The 23,591-nt window shown below is 35.7% G+C and overlaps 1 protein-coding gene across 2 annotated transcripts in view; it reads left to right on the forward strand.

The window, feature by feature from the left end:
- The window catches only part of LOC107665614 (zinc finger matrin-type protein 4), a 112,129-nt gene extending 90,569 nt beyond the window's left edge, over window positions 1–21,560 (forward strand). The window contains exon 7 of one of the 2 annotated variants that reach the window (XM_016456550.1): window positions 21,197–21,560. In XM_016456550.1, the coding sequence (XP_016312036.1) occupies window positions 21,197–21,218 (22 nt within the window). In that variant the 3' untranslated portion in view covers window positions 21,219–21,560. Of the gene's footprint in view, window positions 1–9,112; window positions 9,939–21,196 lie in introns of those variants that run through there. The other variant, XM_016456549.1, reaches the window with a different exon arrangement.
- The last annotated feature ends 2,031 nt before the right edge of the window (window positions 21,561–23,591 follow it).

Here is a 23,591-nt window from a genome sequence, read left to right on the forward strand (position 1 = left end):
CTTGAAATTTTCTTAAAATGTCCTTTCTCATTCAAGTTGCATTTGTAAGCCCAATTCATCTTACAGAAGTCATTTATTTGGACAGATGAATGTGAATGAACTGGTTTATGCACTAAAACAAACAAAAAAAAATCCAGCGCTGTATCTTTTTGGTGGTTAAACATTGCTAATGTTTCTGTTTGTCAGCAGTTTTAGCTGCTTTAAATTCTGAGTAGCATCCAGTTTATTTTATAATATTATAGCATCCATTGTCCTTCAGAATGAGGACATATACAGTACACTGAGACACACACAGCATCACGGGGGCCATTCTCTCTCATGCTGAGAAACACTCCCTCACACACACTCATCAGAGGGACTTCAGAGGCCCGTTCCTCTCATGTTGAGACACAGACACACACTCTAATCAGAGGAGCTCCAGGGGCCCGTCCTGCTCATACTGATACTCAGCAGATGGGCAAAATGGGTGTAATATCTGCCAGGTTGGTTTCATTAAGTAGAAAAACACCTGATTTCATTTTAAACTGCCAGCATGCTGGGAGATATTGTCCCAAAAGAAGAGTGCTGACCAGAACTTTAGCATTTACAGTCTGGACTGTTGCAGTGTTTTTTGTAAAGTGCATAGTTTTGGGTGAACTCTTTCTTTTGCTAGCTTCACTAACTTATTACAGTTATTTAAATGTTCACGGTCATATCTGAAATTTTAATGAAACTTTATCACGTACAAAGTCACAACAGATGCTCATAGAAACCCCAGCTGTGTTTACTACAATTTCTTCTTTGTTCTAAACCTGAAAACTACAAATTGAAGTTGAGTCAGGAAGAAAAAGAAACGATTAAATGCAATTGTGAGATAAACCTGCATTACGCATGACTGTTTCTGTCTGGTGTCAGTCTTTTTGGTAAATCAGAGAGTATTGTTCTCTGTGGGCATTCTGAGACTGACACCAGACCTGATTGGAGCCAGTCAAAGTTGCTGAATCATAAATGTCCAGAGTTACGGTAGTTACAATTTACTGCTAAATTTTCAGCAATGGCACATTTATAGCATGATTCATTAACTGCAGTATGCTGTGGTGCCTTGTATTGGATGCATAAAACTTCAACTTCAAAGGTAATTTGGTGTTATTTTAAGTATGATTCATCTTCAGGGGGAAAAAAGTTATGCATATAATCATAAGTTGAAATGGGCTGAATTAGAAAAATTAAAAAAAATTAAAAAGCTTGTCCAGTATTTAAAAATAAGTAAGTAAGTAAATAAATAAAAACTCAGAAAAAAATGTATTGATTGTAAAACAAATGGAAAAGTAAAATATAAACAATACTGTTTTCAAAAATATACACAAAATAAAAACTAGCTGTGCACCATAAATGTAACTAAAACTTAAATTAAAAAATATAAAACAAAATAAAAATGCATCGATCAATAAAGGTTGAAACCCTAAGCTATATTTAAAAATAGTAATAAAAAAACACTATACAACAAAATAAAAACTAGTTGTGCACCATAAAAACCAACTAAAACCACAACTAAATTTTAAATAAAATAAAAAAGTGGAAACCCTGCAATAAGTCAAATCTAAAAAGTCATTTAAAAAAAAACGACACACAAAATAAAAACTACTTGTGCACTATAAAAACTAACTCAAATTAAAAATATTATTTAAAACCCCATAACAAAATAAACATGTCAGATAAAAGCTATAATAATCAATGGTTCTGATGGCTATAAAAAACGAACAAATGCATATCTAATGATGTCTATCAAATTAAGCTCTGAAACTTTAGGGAATTAAAGCTCATCTGTGAAGTCATTATCATAATTATTAAGATCATTTGCAAAATCTCATGGTAAATTTGTCAAGTGTGCAATAAGAGATTGAAAATGTGCTTCTATTGCACCAAAGAAAAAAGGCCTGACTTTTCCAGTGCAGACACAAAGATTTTATAGAATCAGTGTTCAATATACTGTGAGTCGTAAAGTGTTTTTTTTTTTCTCACGCCATTAAATAAGAGGAACATTCAGCCAGAAGGAACTGCTGCTAATGTGAGGGAAATTGATTTTTGAAGACCAGGAAGGATAATGATAGCAGTCTAAAAAAAGTCATAAATGAATCATGAATTCCCATTCAGCTGTGCAGGCTGGTTGGAGATCTGAGCGTCTGAACTACAGACAAAAGCCTAACTCAATGTGAAAGGTTCTATGGCTTTTTTAATGCACTTTAAGGCGCTCTAAATGCCTGTCACCAGAAATGCCCACTGCATTTAAAGTAGACATTATTGCCTCTTGATTTATGGTGAAAAATTTAGAATTGGACACCAATGTGCAGATTAAATACTCAGCCTGTCCTCTCTCTGCAAAGACAGCAGCTTGTTGATGGATACACTGACTTAAGGGATGTTTCTTGTCTTTTTCCTCTTATTTTCCACTGTTCAATCTCGTATTACACAATCAAGCGTTCCGTGAAGAGCAGCAATGACAGTCCAAACTCTGACGGCTATAACTATCTGAAAAGCAGGAAGGGAACGTCAGAGAGACTTCCTGCTTTAGGGGGCGGAGGAAGAGCTGTCACACACCCTGCCACCCCCTGCTGTAGCCCGTATGTGGAATGAGCTCTCAATCTGAAGTTAAATTTTCACCTGTCACTACTGCGGGCTTCACAAAATCGTTGGTGTTAGATTAATGCAATAATTCATCCAAAACGTATAGTTGTTGTCATGTTGTTCCAAATCCATATGTTGTTATTTTCTCAAATCAAATCTCAAATCGAGTACATAATGACAGAACTTTGATTTTAGTGAACTACTCCAGTGGTGAGTGAAATGTGCATTTTTGCATCGATCTACCTGGTTTTCATCACGATGGAAGTAATCAAGCGCTATCAGGTGGCCACGCATACGGTGCATTTTCAGTTCAGCACACTTATCCATCAGCATCTCTTCTGCATGAGCAGCATTTAGCCTCTTGCTTATATCAGAGTTTAGTTTCAAGGTGACACTGTAGGACAGCTGATGGGGCGTTCACACAGTTGAGATTTCAGCAATTTGCAGTTTCCAGGAATGTGAGTGACAGCAAATCCTGATGGGATGCAATATGGGTGTGTCCTTAAATGCAAAAAAAGTTGAAAAAAGTGTAACCTCATGCAAATTAAAAGAAACTATTCTGTCAATAACAGTGAATACACTGAAGTACACTAGTGTCACTATTATACAATACTAAATCAACTATTATATTCACATTCTCATTATTTTGACAATTTAGTTGAACAACCGATGACAGACAAAGCTCTTTGCTTTAATTAAGATCTTTATGATATTACAATTTGTAATACCATAGATATTGTATAATTCTTGTCACCAGTGTCAATATCACAAAAGAACTAATACTAGCCTAAAAAAAAAAAAAAACTCAAGCTCACTGAAGACAAGTAAACAATCAGCAATTAAATAAGAATAAGAAACTAATTACAAGCAATAGGACAAAAATAAAGAAATGCTACATACATTATATAAAGTAATCAAATGTATAAAAACACTGCATATTCTTCACTGTGTAAATTAAATATATATTTCTTCTTATTAAAATTACAAAAGTGATTCAGTTAAGAGCAGTGAGAGATTTTCTCTCTTTTGTTGATTGATTAAAATGCACGACAGGAATATTAGACTGCTGTCCCTTTAAGAGCTGCCCGGATCCAATATACAGTTACACGTTTTTTTTCTTAGCTGTTTGCTTTCACTTAAGAACAATAGTCCAAAATAGGGCTGCCCGATATATCGTTTCAGCATTGATATCACAATGTGTGCATCCGCGCAATAAAGTCTGTCTACACTGGACGTGACTTGGAACTTTGCAAATCATCTGAACTCTGTGTCAGTGCGTCATAAATAGAACGCGGCATCAGTTTACTGTTGGGGATTTGTCGTGTCGTGTCGCGCCGCATCCAGTGTAGACAGCAATACTGATTATAATGCATTCATAATATTTTGTTGCGTCGCGCTGTGCCGCTCGCATCCGGTGTAGACACGGTGAGAGCCACGCAGATGCATGAACTCTAAATTCCGTTCACTTCCGCATCTATTAATGACACATACGCGTGAAATTGTCAAAATGCATGTCTCTGCAAGTATCCTTGTAAACACAGTTGCTTATGGCTTAAGTGAAGGTAAACAATTAAGAAAGAAAATACAATTTTTTTTTTTTAAATAGAAAGAAAATTTTGTAGCTTCAACACAGATTTATTTTATACAGTGAAGACTTTGCAGTGTTATTTTACATTTAATTATTCAATTTCTGTACCTGAATACTGTTAGACTTACATGAAAAAAAGTAAAGTACTGTTCATTTCATTAGTATCTTTGTTCTATTATATTTATGCATGGAATTTGTTTATTTTCTATGCTGATTTACTCACCTACAAAATCACCCCAATCATTGATATATATTTTTTTCCAAATAGAGCTATTCAAGTCATCTGGTGATATTTATTTTTTTTCATAATGCAATATATATCGCAGAAAAATTAAATATCGCAATGTGAGTTTTCATGATGAATCAGGTGAATCTTCACCGGTTGACACATTTCTACCGGTTAATCGTGTATATCGGCCACCCCTAATGGAAATATTTGAATAATAACCCCATTAATTATATTAATTATAAAATTAACGGGGGGAGGGGTAATCTTACCCCAAGGGTCTAATTTGATCTTTTTACTTCAAAAACTATAACTTTTACTCCAAAAACACTGATGTGTCCACAAAACCCTCATTAACAAATAGACACAAGAAACATTGATATTCAACCTAATACAATGTCAGAGATTGCTTTTTTCCAGAGACACAAAATCAGATCAATTAACTTAAAAACTTTTCGACTGACTGTCTCTCACAAATGTTGATATTCAGATGAAATTGAACAAAAGAGTGTCAAGAAAAAAATGGGGGGGGGGGCTCTTACCATATTTGTCTTTTAATAACTTATTTAATTTGCTTATAATAACTTATAAGTAATATATGACATATATATTATATATAACATCATAATACTCACTTGCAATCAAAAATACATACATAAATAAATAAATGTTTGGGTTTTTTTTAGTAGTACAATACAGCCACTCAGCAACCTCAATCAATACAATCAGTATGTGTGAACGCTTCTTTGTTGTGCAATACCCAGGCACCAAGAACTGCATTTTCAACACTTCAGGATCTAAATCGTTGTCTCTTCAAGTGCACATTTAGCACACTCCAAATTTAGGGATAATGATATGGCAGATAACGAGCAGCAGTTTGATTCAAGCTGTGCTCTTACATCCTCAAGGAACCCTGTGATTGTCTGCGCATCCTTCCGGCTCTGATTTACCAGAGTGGATGATGCAGTAACTCACTGTCCCCAGCACTGACCTCTGACCCCTGCAGACTGCCTGACAGGTTGTTATAATCAGCCACAGACAGATGATACCTGCAGAGATGAAGCTTTCAGCCAATCATGTTCACTAGCTTTTACCCCGACTGCAGACTGTCTGCTCTGTTTGTGTCTGAAGCGCAGTTGGTGGCCAGTGATAGTCTCGCTGCACTGTGACTAGAGAGCTTGTGGTACAGGGTCACGCCAGGCTGTGCTGACAGAATGTTAGCAGTGCTTACCCGCCGCTGGCCAGTGTCGCCCTCTCTAGAGCTCTAGGGTGCACCGCTGGAGGAAGACTGCCTGGTTTAGCATCTGTGGCCCACTCCCACCGCGTCCTCTAAAAGCATTATGCCACTCTCTTTCTGCCACTGAGGCTTGGGCCATCATTTCCTGTAGCGTCACTGAGAGTCACTACTCTCACTCCGCCACAACACGTCAGCCAAGATGCAACAACCACACAGTGCCGGTTTCAAATTCACGCACACACCTCCCTCTTAGGACACATAAAAATAGAAACATATGAGACAAGCATTAAGATACAATAAGAGCTGCATACATATTTAAAAAGGCTCTGAGTTTGACTTTTAAGAGTGCATAAAAAATGTTGAGGTTGCGGGGCAAGTCAAATTAGGTGGGAATGAGTAGATAAATGCCATTCCTTTGAGCATTCTATTCATTCTATTCAAGAATCCTGAAAAAGTCTATCATAAATTGCACAAAAATATTAAGCACCACTGTTTTCAACACTGATAATAATAATTTAAAAAGGATACCTGAGCATCAAATCAGCATTTTAAAATTATTTCTGAAGGAACATGTGACACTGGAGACTGGAGTAATGGCTGCTGCTGCCATGAAAGGAATAAATTACAATTTAAAATGTAATAAGATAGAAAACAGTTGTTTTAAATTGTAATAATATTTCACAATATTGCTGTTTTACTGTCTTTTTGATCAAATAAATGCAGTCTCGGTGAGCATAAGAGTACGTAAGATGATTAGGGCCAAGCAATAAAAAAATAAATAAAACCATCCTCAGATTAAAGTCATTAAATTTCGAGAAAAAACTTGGAGATTAAAAAAAAGTTAAAATAAAATGTTGAGAATAAACTTAAATTATGAGAAAAAAGTTGTTACATTTCGAGAAAATTTTTCTCGGAATTTAACGAGTTTTTTTCTCGTAAATTAACGAGTTTATTCTCAACATTTTATTTTTACATTTTCTCGAAATTCAATGTGTTTTTGCTCAAAATTTAATGACATTTTTCTCGTAATTTAACAAGTTTATTCTCAAATTTTTATTTAGACTTTTTTCTCAAAATGTAACTAGTTTTTTCTAAAAAAAAATTGTGGCAATTGTCATGACACTATACAAATAAATATGAATGAATACTAACTATTTAAATTAATAATTACATTTTACATAATATTTAATATTTTTTACTTCAGTATAATGACAACAAAATTCCAAATGTTACATTTTTTAAGTTTTTAAAGTTATCACACTATTTTTTTTACAAAAAATTTATATATAATTTATATTAATATGCATATGAATATATCCATATTAATTGTATAATATTAATATTATAATATATAAAAATATAATATAGTAAATATAGAGGAATATAACAGGATCAGCATTAAAAAGTGTGAAAACACCTGCTTTAAAGGACACACGTGAAATTACTGGTGTGTTTCTCTGAAGTGAAATGTTTGAGAAGCAGGATATTTAAGCAAAAGTTTCCATTTGCTCTCTATTTAATCTCAGTGGTGTATAAGAAACAACTGATACACTAAAGTGACCTAATTAGTGATTTTCTTTCCAACAGCATGCCTTAAATGCATTGTGCTCATAAGAGTTGCACTTTAAGTATGTTACCTAAGGAACTTGTGGTTTCCAAAACAGACAATAAGCGCTCTGATTTCAGTTCATTTCCTCCTGCAGTTGCAGACACTGGCTCGTCTCTAACATTCCCTCCCTCTAATATTCTCCATCAAAACAGCAGGTGAAAATGGATCCTACTGCCTCAGTGTAAACTCTGTCATGCGTTTCAGTTGTTGGATTGCCACTTGGATGTGCTCTGCAGGTGAAAGTCAAGAAGAGTTAAACATGCGTTTGGGAGCTGAAAGCACATCCTCTTTACCGGATCCCCTCTCCACCCACTAGAGTATATGAGCAGTACAGAATAGAAGCGTGAAAGTGGAGTTGCACGATTTAGCCTGGAGCAAGGAGTGGTTTGGTTGAAAGTCAGAGTGCCGGTGTTTTCTCTTGCTCCAGGATGGCTCTGATATAGCTGTGCATATCATTTTAATGTGCCATTATGCAAGAATTAATAAAGTAATAGCAGCCAGAATGGGAAAATAAACATAGATTTTATTATTAATGGACAGAAAACTATCAAAAATACAAAATATACAGTGAAGATCAAAGACAAATGTACGCGGGTGTAGAGACAACCAAATAGTCATTGTGGACTTTTCTTTTTTTGACTTTTTTTTTTTAGTACTACAACACCAGAAGTGAATCTGGTTTGTGAAAAATTGGAATGTAAGCAAAAAAAAAATGTTTTGTTTTTTTTTTTACTTCCTTTTTTATTAAATGTAATTACTTGCAATTTAGAGTCCACAGATAATACAATACTTGTAAATTTTTTATACTGCATAAATCAAATAAATTGCATAAAGATATGCTATGGAAACCAGACTACTCTCTGTTTTCAGATGTGTAGTCTATTAAAATACTATAAAAAATACAAATCAAAAACAAGCAATAAAATAATATAAAGCAAAAAAAATAAAAAACAAGATGTAAAGTGACATTATATTTTGTAATTCCTTCAACAAATATCATTCTTAGTTAAGAACCAGAAAGGGAAAACCTGGTTATTCAAATCCATTTGAAAAAAAAAAAATCTAAAATAATTTTCTAGTTATGTATAGCTCTAAAATACTTTATCAGGTAGAAATTGCAATTTGTGAATAAAAAAAAATGTAGAACTATACCTTTAGAAAACCCTGTAATCATAAACAGAAAAGTCATGTAAATTAATTGGTGTAAAACATGTAAACCCTGAAGAATATTTAGCTATTGAAAGCTCTCAAATTATGGAATGTAATTATGTAAATCATTTGTAATTATTTTCTTGAATTATTTTAATATATTGGGGGCCTTGGAGACAAACAGGTTGAAAACTACTGATAGATATGCATCATTCACAAAACAGTATAAAAACTGAACATTATAAAAGTGAATGATATTTTTGAAAACAAAATAAAGGACTTTCCTATAGGACTTTACAGACTTCTGCCTCTTGAAAAGCTCAATATCAGGTGAATTCTGATTGGCTATCGTTGTTTTTATTTATCGCCTGGAGAAAATCTGAAAGTGATTCCAAATATATTGTTCCTCTGTGTCATTTTAGTTGTGGTGCGGACTTCCCTTTTCTCATAGCATTGCAACGATTATATACTTATCGTTATAGTTATCATCCTTGAACCACACTTGAAAGCGTGAAGATTTCTCTCACCTTTGAGCACAGAGACATGCAAAGTAGAAAACCTGAAGCGGAGCTGGAGCGGAGTGATTACAGAACACTTTGAGCGAGGAGTGCAAATATCTGCTGCTCCAGTCCACTCATCGTCAGAACACTCTGCTTTTTTTTTCTTCCCGCTAAGTGTGTTTTCTTATCTCCTTTACAGCTCAGGAGCACACGGGTCTGGCCTGCTGTGATTACACATCCTTTATCTTCCAGGCAGGCCGGCCCCGGCCTCGCTACATCACTCGACTGGGCTTTCACCTGAGCTCTGTTTGCTCGTCAGCACTCTTAAGGAGATATTTAGTACGTGGCCAGCGGTTGGATAAGTCAGTGATTTAGTGCGGGCGAGAGCAGGACTGCTGACAGTGTGGCGTTTTACTACAGACAGTGAGGACAGGGCACAAGAGAGCTCAGGATTCGGTGTTCGGTGACCCATTTTCTGGGTGTGACGATAATGTGAGTGAAGACACCTTTGTCTCACCCCGTGACAAAAATGGAAAAAGGGGGAGGGAAATAGAGGATGAAAGCAGACGGCAAGAGAATGAGGCTGCAGAAAGAGGAGGAGGAGGAGGAGGAGGGCAGGATGCTTGAACAGTCGTGCTGATTGATTAGATGAGAGAGGTGTAATCGGAGCCCTTCTCGCTGATGTTTAGACCCTCTCCTCCTGCTATCGATCCCTTGGGTTGCCTGGAACAAGATAGGAGGTTCCAGCTCATTGGGCTCCCTCTACCTGTGTAATCACTCTCCCCAACTGCAGTCCCATTCCTCAGAGGAAACCCAGAAGACATGGGCTGTGCTCTGGTGGGACAGAGCTGATCTGTTGAGACAAGACAAGCTCAGGCTTTTCAGCCCGTAACAAAAAATGACACCGTGTCTTGTCGGGAATGGGTTAAGAGTGTTACAATAAGGCATTATATGCAGTTGAGAACACTGTACAGTACACAAGTATGCAAACGCAGATGCTTCTAGCTATGCAAGCTCAAATGTCACATGTTATTGTTTTTCAAAAAAATGTAAGAACACAATTTATGATGCAACACAAGTGGGTGTTTCTTTAGCGTCGGTGACTTGTTTCCCAGGGGTTGATTTTTAATCTAATGAACATTTAGATTTTTTCTTGTTATATGAATATCCCATTAAAAAAAAAAAAGTTACAAAAAATTGTTCATGGAACATGATCTTTACTTAATATCCTAATGATTTTTGGCATAAAAGAAAAATCGATATTTTTGACCCATATAATGTTTTTTCGGCTATTGCTAAAAATATACCCAAGCAACTTAAGACTGGTTTTGTGGTCCAGGGTCACATATGTGTGTGTGTGTGTGTGTGTATTTAAATAAATATATATTAAATTTAACATATTTATTTTTTATTACTTTATGTAATTGTAATTTTAGTGTTAAAATTGCAATTGCAATTTAAAATGTAATTTTAAAAAAGTTTGCTGTGTTTGTTTGTTGGCCACAAATTGCCCAAAACGTTGTAAATGTATATCAATATGGCTTAAAGAAATAAATAAACAAATTAATTAATAATAGTTCATTAATATGCCAATTGCTTGTATTATTTTATGTAGCGTCCTTGGATTCTTGACTGTCTGGTGTATTTTGTTTGCCAGTTGCTTGTATTATTTTGTGAAGCCTCCATGGGTTCTTGAAAGGTGCTATAAAAATACAAATTGTTATTGTTATTGTTATTACTAATAATAATAATTTTATATATAATTACTAATAATAATTTTATATATTTTAGTATGGTACCATTTCACTGTAAAATATAAAAATCAAGTATTTAAGAACCAAATTATAGTAATAATTTCTATTTTATTAATCGTGCATCCCTACCTGTAAGTATGCACAAAACAACAGCATGCTTGATTAGTCAAACATTCACATCTGCATTTGCATTCTAGCATCAACTATGTTTCTGGCCTCAGAGTTCACCTCGCTCACTCCAGGGGAGCAGGAACTCATTCCCACAGAAGATTGCTCATGATGGACAGGCACGAATGAGTTTCATCTCATCTTGCTCTTATATAACTGAGGAATGAGCTGCCTAATGTGCCGCTGGGTGCCGGGTGAGAGAGAGTGGCTTTGGGGATTAAATCATCCCGTCTCCAGGGGACGAAGGGACGGCAGCTGAAGCGGACGCTGCTCCTGCTGGATGCGCGTGGAGTCATGTAAGGAGCTTTGGTGAGGTGACGAGTATTCGGCTGACAGTCACTGGGGATTAGTTCCCAGCGCAGCACAGGCATAAAGAGAGGCTGGCTGTAAAAACACATTTCTCTTCCCGTCCTTCAGTGGGGGCTAGCGTGGGTCTTTAATCTGACTGCCTTTCTCTATTGCGTTTCAGCTCTCTCAACCTTTCCTGCTGTAACTTAGAAGTCTCGCAAAACTCCCGGCTTTGCATTAAAGACAAGTTGCTTTTAGCAGTGTAATATCTGTGCAATTTTTCACGCTAAAAATGTGATGTATGAGCATGAGAGTGCAAATCGTTGTTTTTAAGCTTCCAAGCATCACTGGCATTCATAAAGCTAAGTATAGTTAAATAATTAAAAATAGCATCCGAATAAAGAGAAAAAGCCCTCCTCAGACTCTACACTCACTCAGGTTGCCAGATTGAGGACATGCAGCAACAGGAACGAGCACAATTTACAAGGCGACGAGCCTTACACTGCAAGTTCGTGAGTTAATTTATCTGTGTTTTAGATGGATGCAGAGACTTTTTAGGTTAGGTAGAATCTGCAATCTCTAACCCAGTTCATTTGCTGCCTTCCATGGCTGTAATACGCTGTGTTTTCCGCCAACTGGCAACCTGAGGTGTCGAAATGCTATTGGGTAAATTGGCAGCGGGCGGAATCACAAAGACCAAAACAAAAATAGAAATCCTGACACAGAATGCACATTTTAAAGTAGTTTTTTAGAATGTGAAAGCATGTTTTTTTTTTTATATCTGCAAACATATTAAAAAAAAGTATTTTTATGCTTTAGTACTGAGCTTCTTGTCTTCCCTGCCACTCCAACTCTACAGTATGATGTACAGTCAAAAAAATACATACACCACTTTTAAATACCAGTTGCTTTTAGTAGTGCAAATATCTGTTAAATTTTTCATCTTTGAACTGTGATTTATGAGAGTTCAAGTGGTCATTTTTAAGCTCTCATCTCTAGCATTCATAAAGTTGAAACATAATTAAATCTTTAAAAATAATATCCACATTAAGAGCATAATTTTAGTGGCCCATCCCTGAAATGTTTTTTTTTTTTTTTTAACTGCATTTTTAATTGTCCACTGCCATTCAAAAGTTTAAGATGCTTTTTTTTTTAGATACAGACAAGTTGTATTTAGTAGCACAATATCTGAGCAATTTTCATCTTTGAAATGTGACAAATGAGCATGAGACTGCAAATTGTCATTTTTAAGATTGCATACATCACTAGCATTCATAAAGTTAAAACATAGTTAAATCTTTAAAAATAGCGTCTCTTAACTCTCTTGGAATTGTGCCTCTCAAACCCTACTTAGTGAAATCCTAGTTAGGACTTATTTGTCTGAATTATGCTTCTTAATATTGCTATAAAAGCTGGCATATTTCAGTTTTGTAATGGAGAGATGAGTGCTTCCTACCCCCATAATGGATTCAAGACACATTAGCAAACAGTTCAACTCAAATTCCCTTAGTTTCATCATTTACTCATGATGCATGAGTTAGTTTATGAGAACACTGGATATTAGAAGTGGTTCTTTTCAGTGTGATTACGAAAAAGATTCCTCAGGATGCTGAGCAATAACGCTTGGATTTCACACCTTGTTAGGTCTAGTGTGTAAATACACTTTAAACGAGAGAGTGCGTGTTAGTGTTCACTAGGGAGGGATCTAACAGAAGTACCATCATATATTGCATTCCCTGATATTGTCTTTCAGTAATCACCTAGATTGTTCACTTCAGAGGAGGAATATAAGCTGAATGGCTGTTTTGAGATGCTAAATGGTGCAGTAAGTTTCAAGAATCCGTAGTAAACTTTATTAGTAGAATCCTGACAGGTAGTGAATAATGAAGGTACACTAAGCTTATTTTTTAGGCTACATGTGACACATTATGTATCTCTTTATTTGTCTATGCCACCCTGGTCAAGGCTGAACTGGCTATTTTTTTAGGTTAAAAAAAATGCACAATGCATATCTCACAAACATAGTGTTGTCAACCAAAGGGAAGCATCTAACAGAAGTACCGTCACATTGTGTTCCATGATATTGCCTTTCAGCACTTGTGCAACTCTGCACTCATCATCATCGCCTAGATCTTTCACTTCAGGGGAGGACAGAGGAAAATAAGCTAAAGTGGTCTAGCTCACACAGGCCCTCCCTCAGGGTTTGTTTTCCTCTCGGCCCAGCATGCAACACTTAAAAATATGTGCTGGTAGAGAAGCACGAAGGATAAACTATAATTTGAGATGCTAAATGGTGCAGTAAGATTCCTCTCCAATTACTTTCAAACTTTTCTCCCTGTGCCCATGCGTCAATAAACTCAGTATCGACTAAGGTTAAACTGGTCACTTTTTTGTGCAATGAGAATGGCATCCAAATAAAGAGAAGTCATTCTGAGACTGCATAATGGAGTGTAATTTTGAGTGGCCTGTCCCTGAAAAGTTTGGGATTAGTTTTAAATAAATAAATACACACATACATACAATTATTCAAAAAGAATGCATTAAATTGATCTTTAGTGAAAAGTTACACTGAAGACTTGTAAATTAAGAAAATATAAATAAATTATGTTCTTTGAACAGAATCCAGAAAAATCCTGAAAAAAATCACATTCTCACAAACATTTTAAGCAGTACAGCTGTTTTCAACATTGATAATAATAGGAAATGTTTCTTAAGCACCAAATCAGCATATTAGAATGATTTCTGAAGGATTTTGTGACGCTGAAGACTGGAGTAATGATGCTAAAAATTTAGCTTTGCCATCACAGTAATAAATTACATTTAAAAATATATTAAAGTGCCCCTATTATGGGTAATGAAAGGTTCATATTTTGGTTTTGGGAGTCCCCAACAACAGGTTAATGCATGCAAGGTCAAAAAACACTTTCATTGTCTTATAATATGCATTTATTTTTACCTTACTTACTCAACGACTCCCAAACGATTCGTTTAAAGATTCATTTTTCCAAACCCCTCCTTTGCCTTCTGCTGTTTGTTTCGTTCAGGCATGTAGTATAATGCTGCGTTCACGCCATATTATAATTACCGTAATTTCGAGATGACAGCATGTGACGTTCTACTCGGAGCTGTTCATGTCCTCGGAATTATGCTTTTCTATGGCAACACTATCGACGCCTAAACAGAGCCTGCAGTGGTCAAGTGGTACAGCGGTCACGTGGTACAAGTCGTAGCACTCAGAATACTCCCAGTTCACAAGTTGTAATTATGAGTTCTACGAGGACGTGAACAATTCATTCTTCCAAACCCCTCCCCAGCCTAGCATACAGAGTAGGCATGGGCCGATTACCGGTTTCAAGGTATACCGCGATTTGAAAATTTCACGGTTTCAAAAACACAAGTGTTTCAGCGCTGCACTGCTTTGTTTACAATGGTAACCAAGGAAACGCTGTATCTGGTGTTCCATGAGCGCCTCCTGCTGTCAGAAAGTGAATCTGCATCTCATTCAGAGCTTCTGCTGTTTGTTTCGTTCAGGCATGTAGTATAATGCTGCGTTCACGCCATATTATAATTACCGTAATTTCGAGATGACAGCATGTGACGTTCTACTCGGAGCTGTTCATGTCCTCGGAATTATGCTTTTCTATGGCAACACTATCGACGCCTAAACAGAGCCTGCAGTGGTCAAGTGGTACAGCGGTCACGTGGTACAAGTCGTAGCACTCAGAATACTCCCAGTTCACAAGTTGTAATTATGAGTTCTACGAGGACGTGAATGCTTTTTACAAGTTGGAATCTCGTAATTACGGGAATTCCGATATGACGTGAACGCACCTTAATTTCACAAAGCTAGTTAGAACATTCTGTTTTTGCTTCAAATTGGGTTATTATTAAATCATATTATGTATATGAAATTATGCGCTTCTCGTCCAGGGTGCGACCGCCTTTCAGAAATGCAACAAGAAAACAGTGCAGCGAGAGTGGCTGATATCAGCAAAATAAAACATAGCTAAATTTAATTCAAATGAAAATCCTCATTAGAAATGCATCATCACACAATCAGTCTGTGCACAAAACCAACAAATGTAATGTTTAATGTAAGCCAACACACCATGACAGCGCTCACAGCAAAACAACTTAGAGACAGACACTTCATTACAAACAAGCAGTGTTTAAAATAAATAATATTATTATTGGCACAGCGGCCCAGTAAATGTCCTCACTTACGTTATTTGCAGCTTCCATCGTGACGTGAATAATAGCTAGTTAGTTTAACAGCGCATATATTTTTTTTTCCGATAAAGATCTCAGAGCGGGCGGAACTCGGAAATTATGACTTTTTATTAAAAATAATATTTAAAAGTTTGTCATTTAAAAATATATTTAAAAATTTTAAATATTGTTTTTACAATAGTTTAGGCCCTCTCTGAGGGCCTTTTGGACCCTGATGGTTCCCCACTGCTGATAAAGCAGCGTTTGTGAGCGCAGTGCTGCTTTGTGTACAGCAGTTACCGGGAAACCCGCTATTTTTACCGCTCCAAAAGCGGCACCTAGTGGCAAAGAATGACTTTGCATTTTCATTCAGACCAACGTGAAAGGACCAACAAGTGGACGGGCAATATCATGCTAATGTTTCATGTTGAGGTCAACATGAAACGGCTTGGGATTAATTTTAAAAACGACTCGTTTCAATGATTCAGAGTCAACTCTTTCTTTTGAGAGACAATAACTTTATACACGATGCACTTTCAGATTTAAAACTTTGCAGGATGTTTTCATTCACTTAGAGCTGTGTTACACACTGCATGAAAGGTAATTTTCAAAAATCCATAATAGGGGCACTTTAAAATAGAAAATAGTTATTTTAACTGTGGAAATTCCAAAAGAAAAAAAAACATTAAAATTAGTTATTTAAAAAAAAAATTAATTAAATGAAATAAAATACAATTATTTAATAATAATTTAACATTTTTATTTTTAATTTGGGGATTCAGTGTTTCATTGTATATGTATATACATGTAAAGCTAAATATATTTATGATTATACAAGTAATGTACAATTAATCACGATTAATCAAAAAACTTTCACCTTCAACAGAGTTCAATATACCATAGTCCATTTTTTAAATAAATAAATAGGCCAACTATTATTCATCAAGGATGCATTAAATTGATCAAAAGTGACAGTAAAGACTTTTAAATTACAAAAAGTTACAATGTTATGTGCAATTAATCATGGTTAATCAGAAAGTGTATAAATAATTACACATTCAACAAATTTACGTAATTAAAATGGGAATGTGTGCATTGATGATTGTAATTTAGAGTCATATAAAAGAGTTTCATATACCATAGACCATCACTACTACACAGATACGTAGATTTCAATGATGTATTGATTGCTGAACTAAAAATAGCCCCTGTTCACCTGACACAAGCTTACATTGCCTGTCTGCACAGTTTCAAAAAGTTGCCAAAATGTCAGGGCCCTTAAGATAAAGCGCATTCTTCTGCAGGCCAGCAAGCTGTCCAACCTCAGCCAAAGACAGAGAAAAGAAACCAAAGGCACACCAATACTTAACCAGGATCTCGAGAGATGAGTCAACAGCTGACAGGGTTTTTTAAAGCTCATGTAAATAGGGACACGGGAGCGTCCAGAGCGAGTCTGGCCTCACAGCGACTCTGAAGGGGAAGGCTGATGTCAGTTCCTCTTTCTTCTGCTGTCACTCCAGTGGATTGGAGCGGATACAAGAGGATCGTGACCCCTCTGGCGCCCTCATATACAAACACCTCTGACTCATTTTGGCAATGGCTGATTGTGATGGCAGTTCCCCTTCACCTGGGATGTCAGGGTTGGCACAGTTTCCAAGGTGACGGCTGTCTCCATGACTAACTAAACACAGTAGAATCCGTGACCACACACACAGAGTATATCCACACCATACAAACATGTGCTACTGCATTTCTCGTTAAAACACACGCCAGTCTTTTGATAAAACATCTGCAAATCTAGTATACAGTACTATCTTGCAGGCATATTAAACAGTTTTGTTGTCACAGGTATAAATTACATTTTTAAATATATTAAAGGAATAGTTCAACCAAAAATGAAAATTTGCTAAGATTTTACTCACCCTCAGTCCATCCAAAATGTAGATTAATTTGTTTCTCCATGAGAACAAATTTAGAGAAATTTAGCATTACATCACTTGCTCACCAATGGATCCTCTGCAGTGAATGGGTGCCATCAAAATGAGAGTCCAAACAGCTGGTTAAAACATCACAATAATCCACAAGTAATCCAAACAACTTCAGTCCATGATTTAACTTCTTGTGAAGCAAAAGGCTGCATGTTTGTAATAAACAAATCCAGAATTTTTAAACTTAAATCCATTGCTTGCAGATAAAATACAAGTCCTTTATCCATAATATTGCTTTTTCCAGTAAAAAGACGTCTTGTCTGAATCAGGAGAGAAATATGCACAGATAAAGCACAGTTGACAAGCGAATACAGTCCAAAAGAGTTCTAAAAATATATGCTAGATGTTTTAGATGTGAATGAACAACTAGAGGAAGGACATTTTCACTGGAGGAAGCGTTATCATGGATTATGGACTTGCATTTTAGGCAGAAGTGACTAAAAAAAAAGTTAAAATGTCTTAATGATGGATTTGTTTCGTACAAGCACACTTTTCACTCTATACAACATTAATTGTTGGACTGGAGTTGTGTGGATTACTTGTTGATTATTGTTGATGTGTTTATCAGCTGTTTAGACTCTCATTCTGACGGCACCCATTCACCGCAGGTTATCAATTGGTGAGCAATGATGTAATGCTAAATTTTTCCAAATCTGCTCTGATGAAGAAACAAACTCATCTACATCTTGGAAAGCCTGAGGGTGAGTAAATGTTCAGCAAATTACATTTTTGGCTAAATGATTCTTTCAAAATGGAAAACAGCTATTTTAAATGCTAATAATAATATTTCACAATAATAGAGTTTTACTATTTTTTTTATCAAATAAATGCAGCCTTGGTGAGCATAAGAGACTTTTTTATATAACCCCAAACTTTAGATCCATGGTGTATATTGGTGATAAGCTGGTCTTTTCAGCAGGGAAATTTAGCAATTGTTAGCATAAGTAAAGCCAAATCTCAGAGTTGCACATTAATGATTGCCTCGTTTATCTTTTTAACTTTCTTGTTTAACTTTCTTTCTCACTTTGCTCTAAACACATATATTTTGGTCTCCCGTTGGCTTACTAAGCTCAGATATTTGACAATTATTTCTTATGTTTGGGAGGAAATAAGAAAGAATCCAAAAGAAGGGGGAAAAACATATAAACGTCTGGAGGAGTGAGGTGCAGAAAGTTAAAGGTTCTTTCTATTGCTGGCTCTATTAAAATCTGTATTTCTGTCAGAATGATTGAAGATTGGTCTTTGTTTATGAGCCATCAAAGAAACTAGGTTAGGTATGGGGCCGAAACTCTGCAAATTTTATTCACTGTATTGTGCTCAATGAACTGAGTCACTCTATTCCCTCATGGCAGCTCTGATATTCTCTTTATAACTCTGTGGGCGAATTGACTAAACACTTCTGCCACTTTAGCATGCAGTATTTCAACACCAAACTCATGCATCTTATTTGCATGGCACCTGCAGTCCAGCTTTGCAAGCACGGTGTAAAAAAGGCCTCAATACTGAATGCATTGTGCTATTACTATTCACTATTACTGTTCACATAAGGCTGGTGGTAAACAGAATGTTAAAAGAGACACTCGTTTACTTTTTATACCAATCTTGGCAGCATCAAATTATAATGATGCCAAATTAGGATCAAGTGATAGAGGATAATGGATAAACTATAGACAAACAAACAAAATTGTAGCTTATCACTGGGGCAGTTCCTTCAAACATACACATTACACTTTTAGCCCATAAAGAATGCATATTGTTACCTTAAGGGTGCATATAAGCACATTAAGGCAGGGGGTTTTCAAACTTCTGTATGTGAGGGATCCTCTAATATGAAGATCCTCTTGCTATGGGGCGAGTGAATAACCAGCGCTCTCTCCCACCTTCAATACCACGACTGAGGTGCCCTTAAGCAAGGCACCGAACCCCCAACTGCTCCCCGGGCGCCGCAGCATAAATGGCTGCCCACTGCTCTGGGTGTGTGTTCACGGTGTGTGTGTGTTCACTGCTGTGTGTGCGCACACTTAGGATGGGTTAAATGCAGAGCACTAATTCCTAGTTTGGGTAACCATACTTGGCCACGTCACTTCACTTCACTTCGCAAAGGACACATATCCTAAAATATAAAGGCAGACATATATTTTAAGACACATTAATACTGAGAAAAATACACAAGTATGCTTTTTTTTTTACATTTTACCCTTGTGCAGCTCATAGTTTAATAAAAGTCCTGCCTTCTACTAATTTGCAACTTTTAGAGGTACAGATAAAGTGCAAAGGTGTACATCTGCGGGTACTGCCACAGTGACAAGCTAAAGGTATTATATTTACGCATTATTACTGACAGGAAAAATTGCTATCAGCATTTATTTTGTGGGTGTGTTTGCACAATTACCTGATTTGCATAATCTATTTAGTGAATCAGGTGCTAAAACAAGCATACAAATAAACAATGTTATCAGCGGGCACAATTCATTCCCCGCTGTATTTTCAGTCAGTCTTCTGCAGTACGACTTAGATAAGGATTATAAGACCGGCAAGTTTGCCAGACTCCAGGTTTGGGAAGGTTATTCTACAGGCAAACTAGCAGATGAGCAGATTTATTTTCAGTCCTGTTTGGGCAAGGGTGCTAAGAATAACCTCCCTAGAGACTGAAGCTTCCCCAGGTGTTCAGCTGTGTCACTGTTACAGGCTTGAGGACAGAACTTAGGCTCTGGATTTTAATACCGACAGCCCTGGTGGCTAGAATTAGTCTCGTGCATTTCTCCTGACGTGTCTCTGTGTGTGCAAATTGATGTTTGAAGAAAGAAAGGGAAATATTCATTGGAACAGTTTATCTTCTGTGATGGATTAGATAGATGAGAGTAAATATTTACACCGTCAAAAAGTCAACAGACAAAAAACTCAATTGAAGCTACTTGAGGGTGTAATATATTTTTAAATTATTGCATGTTTCTCAGATATTTGGACCAATAAATGTCCATAACTGTCATAGTTATTACTAGTGCCCTTAAAATTGGATTACAACAATTTAATTCACATACATACTGTACATACATACATACATAAATCAATCTACATTAAGAGAATTTATAGTCACTGTAAAATATCTCAAGCAATAAAGCAAAACCAAGCAAAGAAAACAAGACAAAAAAAGACAATGAAAAAAATCAAACAAAAACCAAACCAAAAAACAAGAACAGACCAAAAAAAAAAAAAAAAAACCCAAACAAAAAAACAAAAACAGCCAAAAAAAAAAAAAAAAACCCAAACAAAAAAACAAAAACAGCCAAAAAAAAAAAAAAAAACCCAAACAAAAAAACAAAAACAGCCAAAAAAAAAAAAAAAAACCCAAACAAAAAAACAAAAACAGCCAAAAAAAAAAAAAAAAACCCAAACAAAAAAACAAAAACAGCCAAAAAAAAAAAAAAAAACCCAAACAAAAAAACAAAAACAGCCAAAAAAAAAAAAAAAAACCAAACAAAAAAAAAAAAAAAAACAAAACCAAAAAACAAAAAAAAAAAAAAAAAAAACCAAACCAAAAAACAAACAAAACAAGACCAGACCAAATAATAAAAACCCAAGCCAAATAAAATCAAACAAAACTAAACCAAAAACATAACAAACAAACAAAACAAGACCCAAAAAAAAAACAAACAAAACAAAACTAAACCAAACGAAAACAAACAAAACAGAAAAGAACATCACACAAATTAAAAACCAAACCAAACCACATCAACAAAAAAATTATTGGTAAAGGTTATTTGTAACTGGAAAAAATAAGGATTTCGAAAACAGGAATGTTACTGAAATAAGTTAGTAAACTGGCCATGTTATAAATATTATATGATTATTGATTTTTTTTTCTTTCTTTTTCAGTTTAAAACAACATCAGCAATGAAGAACTGGAAATACTGAAGCTGAAACAGGAGAAACAGCGTTTCAGGAATTTACAGAACTGCGCAAACTAATTGTGAACTCATAAGAAAAGATGTCTTGTTTGGCCACAGGAATTGTTCGTCTACAACATCTGAGGTTCCTCAAATGTCAAGTGTTTTATATTTTTTATTCACAATCAAAAGCTCAAAGATCGATCTACTTTGGGAATCCTTCCATGAGCATAAAGGATGCCTATGATCAATCCAGTGATATTCATCATGTAACATGAGCGCACCAGCCTGAACAGACATGCAATGGTCCTGCTACTTTTATTTTTGCCTTTCAAACTCTTGTATGCAGTGGCCTGTCATTTTCTCTGCTCTTCAAACAAGACATTGCTGCTTTTGGTTGCTGCCTTTGGCATGCCGGTGACAAGAAAGAGATCATCAACCTTTTTCCAGTGATTTTGTTGAGTATGTGTCTCACTTGTGTGTGAATGCTGCCAGTGAGGAATCAATTCAACTGCCTTTGTGTGAGATCTCTCTCGGCTGCAGTCAAAAACAATATTTCAGCACTAATTTCAGCACTGTTACCACAGACTCAACACACATCCTGTTTATTCGCACCACAGTCAGTGTCGCATAGGACAGAACATTCCTATTGAGCTGTGATGCTGCTTAACCACTGATGTCAAACGGAATATGCCATCAATATAAAGGAGTCCAGACGCAAAGAGTTGGCATTTTTCACCCTGACTCAATCATGGATGATTCACATGGACGTAAATGTGTGAAGCAGGCTCTGAGCTTTATCTAAATCTATGCCAAAATGACTGCCTGTAAAACCAGAGCTCAGTGCCTGCTGTTTAAGAATGAATGCTCTTTTTTGCTTTTTTGATGTGGCATAACAAGTGATGATTTTATTGTTATCTTAGAATAAATGGTAGCTACTAAACTAAAACTAAAACAGACCTGAGGCCTCATTTATAAAGACATTTTCTAAATGTTCCTATGATTCCTAAAAAAAAGTCCCAAATCCATCCTGCTTTATTTTGGTATCCTACAAAAATCCCACAAATATCCTTATTTAGTAGAAGAGTGTCAGAATCATAAATTATCCATGTTTACAAGCACATCATAATTTGATTTAAAACCATGTTTTCACAAAAATGTGCACTTGACATTATAAAATCTCTTATTTTTCAGTAGGTTTTTGTATCTTTTTCTGGAAAGAGATTAACAAAATAAATAAATAAATTATTAGCATTTTCCAAAAATATAATTCATATCAGAATATTCATGTGAATGCAAACGTTGTCACTCGTTTATTAATTTATTCAGGCAGTAACTCATTTGCATCACTTAAAGTCATCAGAAAATTCAGTGCGAAAAAAAAAAAGACAGAAATATTGATCAGATGGCGAATATTTTCCCATTAGTTTCTGCCTTTATAAATGCTAGTGTGTTCATCACGTCAATTCATGGGATTTAGTATCAAGCATGTGCATATTATAAATGAGGCCTTGGTCAGAAAAGTGTGACATTTATGCAAATCAGAGTATTACAGTAGCGACCGAGCCAGATGTTTTAACATGGTATGGTAAAGTAATGCAAAAAAAAATATTTTATAAATAATCGATACACAACTATATTGTTTAGTATCACCCTTCAACTGCTAGTCCAGGATGATTATTGTGAAGTATCTACTTGACAAGGTTTTTGTTTGCTGTTTTCTGATCAATATGTGGTTGAACTGAAATCCCGAACACTCTTGGGCTTTTACAAAACATCTGTTAACAGCCATTGAAGACAAAACATTTATGTCTAACCCCAAGGATGTCTCTGTTGAAAGAAGTAACATGTTATTTGTATGTGATGTCTTGGTTTCCAGTAAAAATGTCTAAACATCCTTACAAGATGAATTGACTTGGGAAGCAACTTTTGATACAGTATTTACTGGAAAACAAGATAAAAAGTACTGATTAATAAAATTATTTTTTGCAGTGCTGTTGGCTACAGTGTAAAAGGACTCAGGATTACAGGAACCTGTTTGGACACGGTTTTGCGAATAATACCAGAAAGCTACTTCAGAAACACAAAGCATCAGGACAAAGGACGGTATAGATGCAAAAGCGTGATTCATTTGATGTGAAGTGTGGAGTGGCGCAGATCTTTGAGAACAAACTCAGGCTGTTAAAATGTATCACTTTGTATCAGTTCTTGTTTCACCTCATCTCAGTCTTTAGTATTTTGCTGATCATGTAAAGTCAAATATCAGTCTTGCTGTCCATGAAATGGAATGCAATTTCAACTACAAATGGATTACAAAATATTTTATGGTCAATATATGCTGTGGGCTAGACATGATATATTTATTATGAAAAAAATATATTAAA

The sequence above is a fragment of the Sinocyclocheilus anshuiensis genome, unplaced genomic scaffold (genome assembly GCF_001515605.1).
Source record: "Sinocyclocheilus anshuiensis isolate Anshui unplaced genomic scaffold, SAMN03320099.WGS_v1.1 scaffold407, whole genome shotgun sequence".
NCBI classification, from domain to species: Eukaryota; Metazoa; Chordata; class Actinopteri; order Cypriniformes; family Cyprinidae; genus Sinocyclocheilus; species Sinocyclocheilus anshuiensis.